Raw genomic sequence first — 17,303 nt, forward strand, 5'->3', positions numbered from 1 at the left:
TTCAGGGAATCTGTGGTTTTTTACTTAGATTTCTAGTGTACTGAGTCAACTGCAATAGTTTTCAAAATGTAAAACCGTGATATCAGCACAGGATACATTTTATTTTCTACTTAATAATGGACATGAGTGAAGGGGAGCACCCATTGTTTAAAAAGTGACACAAAAGCCGGGTGTGGTGGCGCACGCCTGTAATTCCAGCACTCGGGAGGCTGAGGCAGGAGGATCGTTGCAAGTTCAAGACCAGCCTGGACTACAAAGTGAGCTCAAGGCCAGCCTGAACTGTGAAGGGAGACCCTGTCTCAAAAAGCAAAACAAATAAAAAATAAAAAGTGACACAAAAGTTCAGACTGTAAGCATTTTCCCTCTCTAGACCCCCTCCCCATAAGTCTTTCCACAAACCACCTTCTCTGTCCCAGTTCCTTAGGCCACCTAACAACAGGAAGTTACACTGCTTTATGAATATGGGGGCAGGGGCTAATAACTGAATTTTAGATTTTTGCTTTATTTATATCATACAGAAAATGTGCAGCTATAACCCTAAGTAATCAGTGTCTGTGTGTCATGAAGAACATCAGCTGACATGAAAGACATATTCTTCTGGTGGCCCAAATAGTAACTCTATGGATTCATTTTTCACATAGCTCTGGGAAGCCCATGCTTCTGCTGTTTGGTGTGGTAAAATCGCCACACTTGCTGATTGAAAACATTTGTTCTTAGGTGCCAGGTTGACCTGTCGGCCCTCAGTAGGGAACAGACGCACAAGTTGGAGTTGCCGTTGGAAGAGGGTGAGGGATACCTGGTGCTGCTCGTCACTCTGACCGCCTCGGCCACGGTCAGCATCTCTGACCTCTCCGCCAACACCCTGGAGGACCAGAAGGAGCGGGAGCAGATACTAAAGAGATACGTACGTACGCAACTCCTCCTTCCCAAGTCCCTTGTGACCTGATGAGGTACAAGCAATGCACCCTGGGGGACAGATGTATTTCCCAGGAGTTGTCTGATCGAAGACTGGGTCACTCCAACCTCACGGCGGCTCTTACATTTCTAGCCAGTGTCTCCAAGCTTGGTCTTCTCCAGAGCCAGTAGCAGAGCAAGCTGTGGGACTTGGATTCTACTCAGTGGTTCTGTCCTGCAGGGAAACTTACACAACATTCCTTTAAAATTGATTCACTGTATTCTGTGTATTTGCAGTTAAGATTTCTTTGTCTTTCCAAGTTTGAAATGAGGTTAATGACACATTAATTAGAAGTGTAGTATTGGAAAAATATTCACAGAAGTGATTTTCATTTTTACTCAGAAAAGCTTCACGTCATTCCTTTAATTTTTTTTTTAAATTGAATGTAAAATGTAATTAAGAAGAACCCTTCTTCTTTTTGATCAACTATGGAGGGGGTAGAATAGAGAGTCCTTAAATTTTACCAAATGCAGTGATTCAAAGCCAGATCTTACTATTTCCCAGCATCCTCTCACGGTACCTTACCCACTGTGTAGTTTTCTTGAATCAACAGAGAGGGGAGCTCTTACTCCACCATTCTCTCTCCATGGAGGCCTGGAAAAGTAAATGCTTCAGTACCCATGAAGCTGGGGGAAAAAAGCTTTTCCACTTAAAATTACAAAGCTTGTATTGTACAATGCTGCCAGGTGTTTAGAAGGCTCCTCTAGACACTCAGCCATGAAACCAAGCTCTGACTAACAAAGAATGGCTTCTTTTAAAAAAATATTCCTATTTGCTGAGTGACATCCTTTCAATAACTGAATTTAATAAAGATGTACCTTATCAGGCTGTGCAGATAACATGAAGTGCTGGTACTAATGCTCTACAATATTCTTCAAACAGATTAGCAGGATGTGCGCTTCAGCAAATTTATTTTGGCTATCTGCACAGAATCAGCTGTCTGCTAATGCTTGTACAACTCCTTGCCAATGGTGTTATCATAAACAGTTTAATAGAGGTGACTTAGCAAGGCTAAACAGTATGTATTTTTAAACCACCTGAGAGCTCAGGGTATTGAGGCATCTTCTAACATATGATTGCAGTTATGAAAATTACTTCAAATTTTGGTATCCACCAAAATGTGGTCTCCTGCTACCAGAAGGAGAACATGAATTAAAACTATTGTGAAGAAATTAGTTGGTCTATCAATATAAAACTCCTTCTAGCTATTATAATGCTGTAGTTAATTGATTACCATTTTGATATTATCCCATATATGAAGATGATACTGCTACCAGGGTAATTAGAAATAAATCCATCTATTATTGATTTTTTTTTCTGGATAGACTTCCTGAAATTGAGCATGCCCACTCAGAATTTGAATATCTGCCTTTCTACCTTATTTGAAATGTTAGTTATTTCAACAAGATCCAAAATATTATGTGGATGGCCCAGCTAATGTTCATATTATATTGTGCTCAATATATTAAAAAGTGAACCATGTTTAAATGTACTTTTTTATAGCCCTGAGTTCCTAACACAGGCTTGCACCTCCCTCTAGAGACTATTGCTAAGAAGCTATGATATGCAGCATAGCACACATGTCATAATTACTCACAGCAATACCAAGACAAAGAGCTATATTTTAGGACTTCACTGTGATTCCTCTTTATTCTACAGATTATGAAATGAATGAATGCTACATCATATCCAAACTATCCCTTGTTTGGGGAAACATATAAAGGAAGCAACTTATTCAAAAAATTATTTACGCGTTTTCCTGTAAGAACATGTATATTTTCAAAACTGACATTCAGCTCAAGGACTTGATTTGGCACTGACCTTGGTTAGCAAAGTAAACGGATTGCCTCTGCTCTGATGTGAAACAGCCCTAAAACATCTCCCTATTGCTGTTGTGGAGCTGCTCGTTGCTAAAAATAAGAGGCCTGCAAATGAAGCAGACCTTCCTGTGTGAGCCATTATTTGATCACCACATTCTGAAAAGATGGCTAATTCCATTTTTTTTCTTTTTTTTCTTCTTTTAGGGGGAGGGAAGGAGGAAGGTCAATAGGGGGCGGGTAGTAATGGGTAGTAGACCAAGAGCGATTGTATGACCTTTTCAGAACGGGTATGCTGAACCCTTGCTCCCCCTTGTCACAGTTTAAAAACCAGAGGAGCTAGTTTAGAGAAGAAGTTGTTAGCATTCCATTTTTATTATGACATTTCACAGTCATCTGATTTAATGTCCCTTGACCGGATTGTCCACCGTGAGACGATGGGCTTGAAATGTTATTTAGAGCATTGATAAAAGGTGAGCAGTTCTAAGATGACAGCGAGTCATAAGGCTGGTGGTGTGACATTAATTTTCTCCATAACAGAGATGGAATAAGACGTCACGGTGACAAGCTGTCAATCAGCTCTGGCCCCTCAGAGCATCTCGATGCCATAGGATGGGGTATTGCCTCTCCCGTAATCGAGCTGAACTGAGCTGCTCTCCCTGACAGCTGCTGCAGCCATACAGAAAATATATTATACAGCCTTTCATTAAAAAAATAAAGAGGACTCCTCTCCAGAGCATTTCAATCTTTTCCCATCTATTGAGGGCTGAACGGATTCACAGCAAATCATAGATTCCTCTGCTATGGAAATTTCTGGCTTCAGAAGTCATGCAGGTTTTGTGGCCTCCTAAAATAACCATAAATAACAAGGCAGAAATAGCTCCCAAAGAAGCATTCCTTATATTTATATTTTTAACCAGATAGGTTTATTCACTTTTTTTTAGTTCTTATAACAATCTGTGCATTACTGGCCTAAACATTTGAAATTTGCAGTAAATTACAAGGTGTCAGCTGACCTGGAGAACAATTAATGACCCCCCGCCCCACTGGGAAGCAGCACCTTAGACCTGAAGCCCCGGAAGGCTGTGTGTCTGTCGGGTGAGCTTACAGAATGAGGGGATTTTCAGACACGAGCACTGATAGTGTTTGTCTTGGCCACTATGAAACTTGGTTCAAATTGCTCCTGCAAATTAAAGTACTAAACCTTTGATAAAACTAGTGTCATTAGTGAAGGGGGCTTACCTGCTTTATGACACTGGGTAACCTCTGAAATAGGAAGCTTCCCTACCAGTTAGTACTCTAAGAACACAACATACCTACAAACCTCTGAATTGTGATACTGCTGTCTAAGCCCTTGTCATTAAACCCTTAATTTGTGGGAATTCAGTGGAAAGAGAAATGCGTCTTCTAAACCTGTCATCTGGGTATTTTAAACAGATTTTTTGTGATAAACAAGTGTTTATAGACTACGAAAGATTAAGAGTTAATCCTGTGCTAAACGCTGTCTTTAAAAAATGAGGCTGATATTGATTACACAAATATCAGCATTTTGTTTTCTGACTGTCCCAAGTTCAGAGCCTCAGTGTAAATAATACTTCTCAGGTGGGATTGATAAAGTTCATATTGCAGGTAGCCTTGGCTTGGCAGTATTCTGACATTCATAATACAAGGCAGGAGATGCTTTTGCCCTACTAAAAAAAGTTACATTTGAATGGATAATTTTTTCAAGCAAAAGTATGTTATGATCCCTGACCAAGAAACTTTTGCAGATGATAATAATGAAATGCCTTTGATTTGCTGAGTACAAGTGCTGCCTTCACCATACAAAAAAACACTATGAAGAGTAAATAAACAAATGCAGTTCAGTGTTATAGAGTTTCATTTCACCCTCAGAACATTTGCACCCATTAATTAGACTTGTAATGTCAAGTCCTTTAGTTCTGTCTGGTCCTGTGCTTACTAAAATGGCGCCATTATTAATTTATGAAGTGAAATAGTTTCATTTTTTCCAATGTTGGAGAGGGAACCAAGGGCCAATACATCCAAGGCAAGTGTTCTAACACTGAGCTACCCCACGGCCCTGGAGTTAAACACTTTTATCATTTGCTTCTCCTTGCAAACTTTGCATACTTCCTCGGATACCATGAAGCAAATTAAACAATGAATTTAAGTAAAAGTACTACTTTGAATTTACTTTTAGTCATCAATTTGCCTTATTTTAAAAGCTTATACTTGTCTTTTCTCTAACAGACTAGTAATATACATATGTTTTGATTAAATATTAGCAGAATCTTTAGATCATTAACCCCTCATCTGGTACAAGCAATTTCCAACATTCGCAGAGGAGAAAATAGCAGAAAAAAATACAATACTTTAAATTAGACTTTCTTACTTACCCCCACAGCTGAAGAGTCAATCAACAACTTCAGAGTCAATATTAAGAATAGTTAGTTTCCAAATCATATACGGATGAAAGGTTTCTTGGAATGACTTCAGAGATGACACTGAAGGAAGAAAGTAGATGCATCTACTCTGTAACTTACTATTCATCAAATATTGATAATTATTTATGGGGTGTAAATGCAGTTCTTTTAGTCTTCCAGAAATTCTTATACAGCAAAAATTATCATGTAATTGTGTATGTGTGCGTGTGTGTGTGTGTGTGTGTGTGTGTGTGTGTGTACATCCATGGTGGTGGAAGGGTAATTTGTACTGGATAAGCACAAGTGCCCTTTTGACCCCCATTAGGTAATACCCTGAGGAAAACCATAAAAATATTTCTCAGTATGCTCTTTGAGAATCTTTAAGAGTTTTCGTTCCTAATTCCAATGTTGGGGTCTTTCAGAGCCCACTTCGGATGTTTCACAATTTAAAAGATGTGGGATTTCTCCAGGTGAAAGTCATCAGAGCAGAAGGTTTGATGGCTGCTGATGTCACAGGTAAGAAATGATGCCATTTTCCCATTGCACATATCAAGCAATACACAAGTTCTAGCAATAGTCTGACTCCGTATTTTACCTAAGTGGATCATCAAGTAACTAATTAAAATATAAAGATTTGGGTTTGATTTTAACAAAGATGGGTGAACTCCCTGATTGTTATACCAGTTCTGCTTTTCTAGAGGCAGGATAATACATTGAAAATAAATAATGAAGAGCAAAACGTCTTCTGAACTGTTGGCATCCACAAAATGTAATCAGTATAGTGAGAGTAATTTTTCCAGGTACTGTCATTTTGGCATATTGAAGCAATGCTGAATCTACTTTCAGACCTCATCAGCTTCTTTGGTAGCATAAACTCCCACAATTCAAACATGCGTGAATTCTATTGCATGGTTCGTTGAAAAGTTTAGGTACATAATGATCAATAATTAGTGTGAACTGTTGCTATTGCAGTTACTGTTCCAATTACTTAATTGTCCAAATTCCTCAGCACATCCCAGAGATAACTCTAGATCCAAATTAAGCCTCTAGAATGTTTGAAACTTTTAAGCCAGGAAATAGGTTTATAAAAATGCCAGAATTAGTTTTGCCTCTTAAAGCTTTGGTATTGCTTCTTCTATAACATATAAGCAAACTATAATTATCATGGTTTTGAATTTACAAACAGGACCATTCATTTGCATTTAATATCATAAGGCTTTCAGGGATGTTTATATCATTCATTAAATTACCCACCACAAGGCAGACAGTAAATAAGACTAACTTGACTAGTTTTTGTGCAAATTTCACTATTCCGGAAAGATTCCTTGTACTATTTGTAGAAATATGCTTACCTTGTAAATTTTCAGTAAGATGACCCTAAAGATGTAACAGATTTACTCAAAGGAAAGAAATGTCCTTTTCCTACCATCCAAAATCACTGCAAATCACTGTCTCCTTTAATTCACTCCACAAGATCAAAATCAAATGAAAAGATCACTGCCATCCGGCTATAATAGCTGATGCTTCTCCGAAAGAGCAATATATTCAAGCTTAATGTGTTTAATGTTTGCATATTATGAAGTGACTGTGTTTTGTGTGATAAAATAAAAATATTGGAAGTTTAAAGTTTTTAAAGAGATAATTATCAACTCAATTCTAACCAAGAAGATAATAGCATGTGTCAATATTTTTTCAAAGAAATTATAACTAAAAATAGTAAAAGAGAGGGTAGTTTATATATGCTTAATCTCTTTGCATATGGTCAGACTTAGCTCCTTGTACTACACAATTAGTGGATGTTGTCTATTCATTTTTATAGATTTTTACATCTGGTGTGGTTATAATCAAATTAATCTGGGCAAAATAATTTCAAACAGAAAAATTCAAGTACCTTTACTTCAGAAGCTTAGCTACCTGCCCATTATTCAAGCTGAGTGCAATTGTATAAGTTTGTCTTCCTTGAGAAAGAGGCTGTCATTGATTTTAAAACTTCATGAATATGCAAAGTATGTTAACCTAGTTGGCCCGTATGCCACCATGGAAGTTAAAGTACATGTTCTTTCAAAGCTGGAAAAAATAGAGATATTTCTTTCTTAATGGGTCTATGTAAATTGATGTGAATAACCATAGCCTTTCCCTTAGGGATTCACTGAGACATAATTTTGATTTGATAAAATGAACATTAATTGGGGTGGGTACTAAATAACAGAGTCTCCATTTTTTTCCTTCCAGTTTTAGGGATATAAATCTAATGATTCTTCATTCCATGCTGACCTTATAATCTAATGGGCTCTGAATTGAACAAGAGAGATGTTGAACTATTCAGGGGCAAGTGGATAATACAGTCTTTGACCTTGCTCACTCTTGGACCTTTTGTGGTCTTTATGACATTTGTGACAGTGGTAAAATTTGAGGATGATGTATTTAAATCAGAAATGTCTGCGTACAGAACTAATTTTTAACATAATTTTTATTTCTGAAAAGAAGCATCAGAATATATATATCCTGATGCTTCCTTGTCTTTGTCAGTTCATTTGGGGGCATAAATGAAGCTCTTTACATACTTTATCTCTTATTCAATTCAAAGAAGAACTTTAAAGATACAGTACACATCTCAGTGGATAACCATAGCCAAGCTATTCACAATATGAAGCTGTAGTTTGAAAAGAAGGAGTTGAGTGAATTGTGCTGCCTTCAAATCTCCAAATATGCACCTCTTGAGGAGTGTTACGGATTGGAGGGGGAGATTTTAAATCATTGATAATTCTCTCTGTCCACACAAGAATACTTTGAGATACAGTACAAACAAAGCTGCTGTTACATTTGGTTTTACAATGCTTTTTTCTAGACAAGTCTAACAAAACAAACTTGTATTTGATCAACTTTCCATTTTCCAAATACTTTTAATGATCTGAACATCAGGTTAAACTTCCATTGTTTCAGGAAAAAAATTTAAATTTTAATATGCCCTCATTAAACATGAGAACAGCAGAGAACGATTCAGTAATCTTTTAAGTAGCCATCCATCTTACAACAGTTACAAAGAATTTTTCTCCTTTCAAAATGTAAAATTTTTCTTTTGTTACAACACATTCATTGAGAAACATTGTGATACTGTATTAACTCTGTGTGAATAAAGAGCGATTGAAACTCTCTTTGAATGAGTGAGTATAAAGCACAAATTACTTTTTAATGAAACCCTCAATTCTTTTCCCTTTCTACAAAAAGTCCACGGCCCTGTTCAGCTGAACACTACTACAGTAGGTCACTTCAGTTAAGCCCCTAATAAACTGTTGATAGTCGAGGGTAGTTTTTTCTTTGGTCTCAATAGCCCAGTGTTGGACAGTGCACTTCAAATCATTAAGGTTAATACAGATTTAAAAAAGAGATTAACTCTGGTGGTTAAGGCCTCAATTTACAACTCCCACACATACACATGCATTGAGCAAGGCACAAGAGTGGATTGAAATTTCAGTCAAATTGTGGGCAGCCTTTCACAGCCTGAGAAAGTGGCACTCGGGTTTGAAAAGTTGGTCCGCTAAATTCTTCATGAGGGGAAAAAGTTGGAGTCATTGAGAAATACCGCTCAATACAACTTACTTACCTTTCAGCTAACCAGTGAAAAGGTTAATGTCTTTCAGCGCCATCAAAGCAAAGCCTAGGTAGAGGCACGTCGCCCCTGTGTTCGCTGGGCCAGATTCTCTACACCGCTGAAACTGGACAGATTGTGAGGAAAGACAGCCCGAGGAGGGGGAAAGTTTTTTTAGTGATGGGAAATGGTTGTTGTAACTTGTTTTTTTTTTTTTTTTTTGTATCTTCTAATCATTCTTTGCCTCGAGCACAGCCTCATTGCTAGTCTTCTATACTGAGGGAGGCTTTCTTTGCTGAGTGTGTAGGCCTGGCCTGTTGGTTCTTTCAAGCCTAAGAGAAGAAAGAAAAAAGAGCTCCTCTCCTCAGCCCCTCCCCTTCATCTCCCCCTGGGTTGTGGTGTGTGGTTTTGGTTTTGGCTGTTGTCGTTGTTTTCTCCTGGGGAAGGGGTCGTAGCCTCCCCAGAGGACCAGCCACTCAGTTTCAGAAGTGCGAAGCCCTTCAAAAATGCCCTGCCTTTTTCAATGTAGTAAAAGGAACGTGAATATAAAACTCTTCCACCCCAGGTGAATTGATCCAGCAAATTAATGCACCATCTCTCTCAGGAAACAATGGAGGGCGAGGAAGGGAAGAAGCAAGAGAGAGAAAATTTTACAATTAACAGAGTCTATCCCTGAAATCGCCCCATTAAACTAGCATATGTTTTTTTTTCTAAAACAAGGCTAGGCATAAAACTGTGACTCACCAGCCCGGCAGTCTGGAAAGCAACTAGTTATTAAGAGAGATGTTTACTATCCCTTTATTTGCATAGACTTTTCCCATGTTTTCCTTTTGGAAAACTGTCTTCATTGTTGGAAAATATTGAAGTAACAAAACAGCAGAAAAAGACATGCTACAGTTTTTTTTTGTTGTTTTTTTTTTTCCTACCAGCTTCCGTGAGAGTCTTATTATCTTAAGAAATAACAGTTAGCAGCTCAGATTCATTAGCAGAGCTAAATTTAAGCCCCATTTGACAGGCTGCCTAGAAAACATTTTGTTTTGCTGTCTGTGGGCTTTAATTAAGATGTGTTCAATTTCAGTCCTCTTCAGTCTACCCCCCACCCCCAACTTGCTGTGTCACAGACCGGCGATCAGACACTTTTAGATGGTCCGGCCCATGACTTTGACCTTCTGCGCAGTCCGGCGTTCCCTGGGGAACCGTTCAACTCATGAGGTCTGATTTCACACTTCCAGGATGCCTCAGCTCTCTTAACAATGACAGGGAGACAAAGCCCTTTAGAGCGGGCCGCATGGGGACTTGTTTAAATTGGAAACCAGAGAGGAGTCAAGGAACAAGGTTAGGGGCTACAGAATGGTGCTTTTAATAAAGAGCTCACAGCTCTGGCTCGGCTCAAAGAGGTCTACCTCTGTACAATTAATTGAGCCATTTATCTGGAGCATCTTAAGCCTCTACTTTCTCACAGAACTGCGTGGTAAATATCAGCTAAGAAGCAAATGAGATATGCATGAAATGAATTTTAACACTTTGATTACTGTGCCTCCAGTCTTCATTAAAAGTAAATTTATTTGTATTTCTGACCTCATTATCGGTAGGCTGCCTGCATTTTTATTGGCTCCTGTGATTTCCAGCTTGAGTGTGTCATGGAGGTATATTTTACACAGAGATTGGGATTTATTATTCTTGGTATTTTCCCTGAACATTATGGGTCTATTCAGAGAAAGAAAATGAAAAGGCAGCTGTATAGAAGAAGCCAAGTCTGCTCTTGGAAAGTTTTATATGAAGTTGGAGAAATACCAAGTGTATGTGCATAACATAGACAAGATATTGTCCTTTAAAAAAATAACTTTTTGTGAATTCCTCTAGCAAATTGCATGAAATATATGCAGCTGTTGCTTCCAGTGGCCTGCAGAATGCAATTGCTCTATTTGAGAAAGTGGCTTCTTTTACAGGATTGTAACAGTTTGAATTTTTAATAGCCTGTACCTTTAGTGGCCATTATCATACCTAATAGTGATGATATCTGGAAAATGCAGACTTGTATCTTATTAGTATGTGAAACCTGTTAGAAAAAGAGAAAATATATAACCTTTAAACTCTACATAGTTCACCGAAGTAGCCTATGAGAGATAGTAGAAGTGCTTCAGATGTGTAGATTATCAAGAGTAAAATAATTTTTCAAATAAAAGAAGAAAAATATATGCAGGTAGTCTTAATTTTCTAACTTTTACTATCTCAACATCTTAAAATCACATCACGTGAAATAAAAACCCTAAGTCTTAACACAAAATGTATTGAAAATTTCCCAAAGTATGCCTTATTTCTGTTGTGTAAGCTAATGCTGCCCCCATTTGCTTGTGAATAATTGCAGTATGGAAGACTTTTAGGCAGCTAGTATACTTTGAGGAAACAGTTTATCCAGTTTATACTGCACCAATAAATACCCAGCACCTGACATTCTTATCAAAATGATATGGGTAATTTCTAAAATAATATCACATACATCATAAATGCATTAATATTCTATAAATTGCTTTAAAATCTCTCTCCAAATAACACTAAACAGAGAAAGCATCACAAAGGAGATTATTCCTCCTTTTTATGTTACTACATCTTACCTAGAAATGTTTCCTTTTAGCAATAACTGCGTTTTTAAAAAATAATTATTCTAATTATAGAAATGCAAAAAAATCTTCTAAAACCATGAACAGTTGATATCAAATATTTGTGAGAAGGGTAATGGGAAGTATAACTTAGCACAAGGGCTGGTGAGGCCTGAATGTGAACCAGAGCTTTAAGGGGAATGATAGAAATAATGTGTGATTCATATGCAGGTCACATGGGTAGGAGACACTGCTCTGGAAGAATAGGTGGGATGGCAAAAGAGACTAATAATTGGATTTGATTGCTCTGGAGGTGAAGGGCTGAGAAAGTGGTGGTCCCACTATCAATGGGAAATGAGAGAAAGAAAAATACTATAAAATAATTAATCGGGTTCTGTGGAACTAAGATTGCAAAATTATCCTTTGAGTAAAGAAATAGAGAATTGCTGATTTGGCTTGGACAGCTAGCTCTAGGATTTTTGCATCAATCCTTAAAGAAATGTTTTCAGATGCTACAATAGTTTTAAATTAAACTATTATTTCTATTTCATTACATTACAATATAGGTAAGCAATGCATTTTCTAAGGAATTTCATAGAAGGAATTTCATAGAAATTTCAGGAAAATTTCATAGAAATTTCAGGAAAAAAAGCAAGGAATTTCATAGAAAAATTGTTAAGAAAAATACTATACATAAAGAAGATCTGGTTTTGTTGGGGGGATAAAAGCTTACTACAAAGACATTTGGGTTTCATAATAGTACAGTTAGAATCACAAATGACTGAATAGTCAAGGCCAAAGAATGACTAAAAGATTGCTGTTGGTGGGTTGCTAGGTAGAGGAATATAGACCTGAATCCTCGGTTTAAACTGATTACTGTATTTATCAGTGATTTTGAGGGGATAATTGACAGTTTCTTTATCAAACTTGCTAGGGTTGCTAGTTCATTCATTTTATATAAGACTAATATATATTTATAACATCATAAGTATATATCTATATTACCTATAGATATGCACCGTGTGTGTATAGACACAGGGACATACACCAATAGACTAAAGTAGTTGGCTTCATTCAACAAGGTGAATATTAGAAAGTATAAACCTAGCCTTCCATGGATTAGAAAAAGGGTGTATTTCTTTAACAAAATGTAGAGGCTGCTTAAGGTTTTGAGTTGAGTTTAGCTTTTATGAAAGTGATTGCATAATATAGATTTTGTTATATTGGATGTAAGTGGGATGTTGAGAAGGATATTTAATTATACACTCTCTAGCAGTGCTGCAGGGGTAGGAATCTAGTTTGGGAAGCTGCTGTTTAAAAGACATTATCAATATCAGCTAACCAGAATGTATTTTCAGATGGGATAGCTGTTATTTTAAATCCAACTCAATTGACAATAGCTTGAGGATAATGATAATAATACAGTAATAATGGCAACTAGCATTTATAGAGCTCCTATCACATGTCAGATACTACCTGAGCTTCGTGCAGGATTATCACAACTAATCTCACAACAACCTGCTTAGATACTATTGTTATCCTTACTTTATGAATTAGAAAACAGAGGTATTGAAAAGCTAAGTAATTTGTCCAAGCAGTATACAAACACACCACACACACACAAGCTGATAAATGGCAGAGCAGACATGCTGATCTGAATACTTTCCCTGAAATCATCAACTAACTTGTACTGCAGAAAGAAATACACGGAAGGGATATGATTTCTTTTGCCTGTTACCCAAAATTCTGCCACAGGGAGGGTGTAGATAGGAGCTGACAAGGGGAGTAATAGCCAAGGTCGACTAAGGTCCCAAATGCCAACTCCTGCTAGCAAGTCTAATCAGAAAGGGATTTATTATAAAGTACAAAGCGGGTCATAGCATCTTCAGTGGGCAGGAAAGGCCTAAGAGCTTAGTATTAACACCACTGGGTAGACCCAGAAATTGTTGCCGCTGCCACACTAACCAGTTGAGAAGACACTTTGATAACAGCTCGCACAGCTCTTGCTTGTCGTGGCAGCAGCAAAATCAGCACCATGTGCTTTCTCATTGGCTAAGTTCTAGTATCAAATCCTAGGCAAGTGCACCCGACTCATGCACCTGAATCCCATGTGCATCCCTAGCTTCGAAGGCATCTGGAAATGTCACTTTGTGCTTCATGAGCTCTGTCACTCAGGAAGAGAATCTGGAAGGTGGCCGCAATGAAGCCATGCACAGTATCAGCACGGAGGAGGAAGCAGAGAATAGATAAGAGACACTCATACATAATTCCTTATACTTGATATAAAGAAACACGTTCAGGTTTTGAACATCAAAAAAAAAATACTTCCCAAACATTATAATTTCCAAAAGATAGACGGGAATATTCCTGTGGAGGAGATGGTGTCCCCATCTCTGGAACTACTGAGGCAGAATCTGGCTGCAGAAAGGGGAGTCAACCCCGATATCAGCCTTTCGACTTGCCCACAAATCTTTCTGCCATCCTCTCAGATCCTGAGAGCTACAGCAGGGGCCAAGATGTATAATAGGCTCCTGAATGAGATAGTTATAAGATAAGAAAAAGATACCATTCTAAAGGTAAAGACTTGATCAGTGACAAATTTTAGTTGTATTGTCTTTGATTAGTTAAATACATATATGTTAAATATATATTTATGTCTATAAATAATATGTATATACATAAGATTTAATTGCTTAACATAGTACTTAATTGGGAGGGGGACTGAAAGATTTTATTTTGTTGCAAAAGATCTCTCCAGCTAATGAATTTGCCTATAAAGAAGCTAGCCTAAAACCCTGTGTATTTCTGCAGGAAGCCCTAATGAAGTAATGTAGCTCAAGTGTCTAGCAAAACTTACCAAGGCAAAAAAGCCTATAATACTCTCATACCCATTTTAGACCAAATAACTTTTGTGTTTTGAGGCTTGTAACACCACTGACATATCGTTTTTATATTTAACTGAATTGAAAGTGAAGAGTGTCTGTATTTTCACCATAATTTATCTAGGCTCTTAAGAGCTCAGGCATAATTGTCTCATGGCCCTCATTTTATAGATCCCATAGTCTTCTTCTTCTTTCTTTTCCAGTCTCTGATCTGTCATATTCCATCCTTCATTCCACTGTCAGAAATGTTGAGCTTCCCAGAGTTTATCAAGATGGCTCAGTGCTAGGACTAAAGAGTGAATCTAGTTACACGTAATTCTATAAAAATTATTTTGCATCTAGATCTAGATTCCAAGGGAAATAAACTCAAATTTATGTTGAGCTTTACCTATTTCCATTGTTCAAGATGTAATCTTGGAACCTCAGGGGAGTTCCAGACACGTTCATGGATCTGTGGAGTCAAAATTATTTACATAGTAATATTAAGATGTAGGGGCTGGGGATTTAGCTCAGCGGCAAAGCGCCTGCCTGGCAAGCGCAAGGTCGTGAGTTCGGTTCCCGGTACCGGAGAAAAACCAAAACAAACAAACAAACAAACAAACAAACAAAAAAGTAGTATTAAGATGTAATTTGTGATTTCATTCCTATTCTCTCATGAGCATATAATGAGGTTGTCCAAAGGCTGCATAGGGTTTGATCACACCCTATTATTATTATTATTTTAGTGAATTAATAATTTTTATATTCTTTTTAAAATTTTCTAAAATGGTAAATTTTAATGTATATAGTCCACACAAACAAAACCACTTTGAAGTATTTCATAATTTTTAGATTCCAAGGGAATAATTTTTAAGAGATTCTATGACCAAAATGTATAAGAACCATTACTATAGGACAATAATTCTCAACTAGGGAAAAGGTAGTATTGTTCCTGTGTGTTTTAGAGATTTTTGAAGGAATTTTAGTTGCCGTAATAACTGGAAACATTACTAGTATGTGGAAGCTGGGGGCTGGGAATGCTAAATGCCCTACAAACTATTAGATGATCTCCCGTGTCTAGATGACTTTGCTGTAGCTTCAGTATGTGTTTCATAATTATCGGGATCATATCCTGAAGTACATACTACTCACTCAAGTCTTGGGAATGACTGCCATTTTTACACAGTAGGCACAAAAGACGTTGATGACATCCGGGCACTTCGCGATCTGGATCCCACACCTTCTACAGTATCTCCCGCTAATGTCCCCATTGCACACTGAGCCCAGTATTAAATAGGAAGCTCTGAGTACTCTAGGATTTTGGTCTAACTAGTCCCTCTTTACAAATCTCTTTCTCCAGATAGCCACTTGGCTACTGCTTCACCCCTTTGGTCGCTTCCTCAGCCTTCATATTTTTGATGAGGTCTCTTCCAACTATCTAATTATAGTAATAAACTGAGACTACCTAATTCTTCCAGCTACCTAATTATAGTAATAAACAAACTCCTCAAACTACCCTAATGTGTCAGTTTTCCACTGACAAATATTACTCTCTACCATATAATATTGTCTCTTTATTAGTTATTTTTAACATTTATTCTTCTTTTCTCTAACATTTGTTCTTCTTTTCTCCTTACTCTTCTCTTCCCCTGTACAAGTAAATTCTAAGAAAACAGAGATTTTTTTCCTTTATGTCCATATGGACTGGCACATAGTAGGCATTCAATAAATATTTGTTCATTAATCAATATATCATTTTACTATAAACAGCTTTGTATTGAGTTCTCCACTGTAGTAGAATTCACACCTTTATTAAAAGTTGAGATCATATATGGGTCAATTTTATTTTATTTCAGGAAATAAAGAGGACATTACAGTCTTCAATATGAAATATATATCTATATATATCTATATATGTATAGGCATAGATCTAGATAGATAGATTTGAGGTAATAGCTTGAGAGCCATGACTCTAGGGTGTCATTTTCCTGTCAAAATGAAACCTGCTTCATGACTTAGTGAGAAAAGAGAAGCTCTATTATTACCATTCATTCCCAGAATCAGACCCAGTGGGGAACTAGTCAAGAGTGTCAGTTAATGTAATTCTACCAATCAACTGTTTAAAATATGTTTAGGTCAGCAATGAGAAAGACTAAGGTCAAAGCCTCATCTCCAGTGGTAAGAAGAGGGTTGGAAGATGTCTTCAACATTGGTTCCTTTTTTTTTTTGTTCAGATAGACCCTATGGAATTCCCTCAACTGTAACATTGTTGCATGTCTTGATTGAAATTCCAATTTGCAGAAAGGACAGATGGCAACCTTGATTATAATTTTTTAAAAGATTAAAATATAGCCATTTGAAACTGTAGTAACTGAGGAAATTAAACCAAAGAGCTTAATTTGCACAAGGTGGATTAAAATAAAACAGCCCCATGGGTACCGATTGCATTCCATACTACTGAAAGCCTTCTGTGTTTCCAAAGACATGGCAACAAAGAGATGGTCACTGGGTCCCTTCCCAACAAACACATTTTTAACACATCACATTCAGCAAACTGCGCCATTTGTCAGCTGCAAAGTGATGCTGGACAAAGCCTACCGTGGATGAATCAGGATTAACTCTACTTTGTAGCAGGATTATCACTCAATATCTTTTGAGTGACTTTAATGCTCAAACCAATGGTGAGAATAAACTGAAGTCATCACTTGCCACAAAAACATGTAGCAGGTGAGCAGGAGCATTGCAGACTTCCCCACAGTTGATATATTGATATATTAGGGGATTATTGATACACTGACTATTGATATATCAGGACTGTGACCTCAAAGAGCAAGGAATAAGAGTGCAAGAGAATCAGCCAGTCAATGCACTTCATTGAACCCTTGATCCCATTTTGAAGACTGCTAGAAAAGATGCCCATCTGAGTTAATTCTGATGTTTTTATTGTTGCAAAAATGGCTTTTCACCAAAAGAAGAATTAAAGTAATAGGGTATATGCTTTATACTCTGTTATGGATTTAGTTTTATGATATAGGGTCTCTTATGTTAATTTTCTGGG

The 17,303-nt window shown here is 37.2% G+C and overlaps 1 protein-coding gene across 8 annotated transcripts in view; it reads left to right on the plus strand.

Annotated features, from left to right (window-relative positions):
* Positions 1-17,303, plus strand: part of Mctp1 (multiple C2 domains, transmembrane 1) — a 517,439-nt gene that overhangs the window by 347,056 nt on the left and 153,080 nt on the right. For all 8 annotated transcript variants that reach the window (XM_013513035.1, XM_013513041.1, XM_013513036.1 and 5 more), the window contains 2 exons: positions 718-904; positions 5,618-5,711. In XM_013513035.1, the coding sequence (XP_013368489.1) occupies positions 718-904; positions 5,618-5,711 (281 nt within the window). The remainder of the gene's footprint in view (positions 1-717; positions 905-5,617; positions 5,712-17,303) is intronic.

Source organism: Chinchilla lanigera, unplaced genomic scaffold (assembly GCF_000276665.1).
Source record: "Chinchilla lanigera isolate Chin_1 unplaced genomic scaffold, ChiLan1.0 scaffold00017, whole genome shotgun sequence".
Taxonomy (NCBI): Eukaryota; Metazoa; Chordata; class Mammalia; order Rodentia; family Chinchillidae; genus Chinchilla; species Chinchilla lanigera.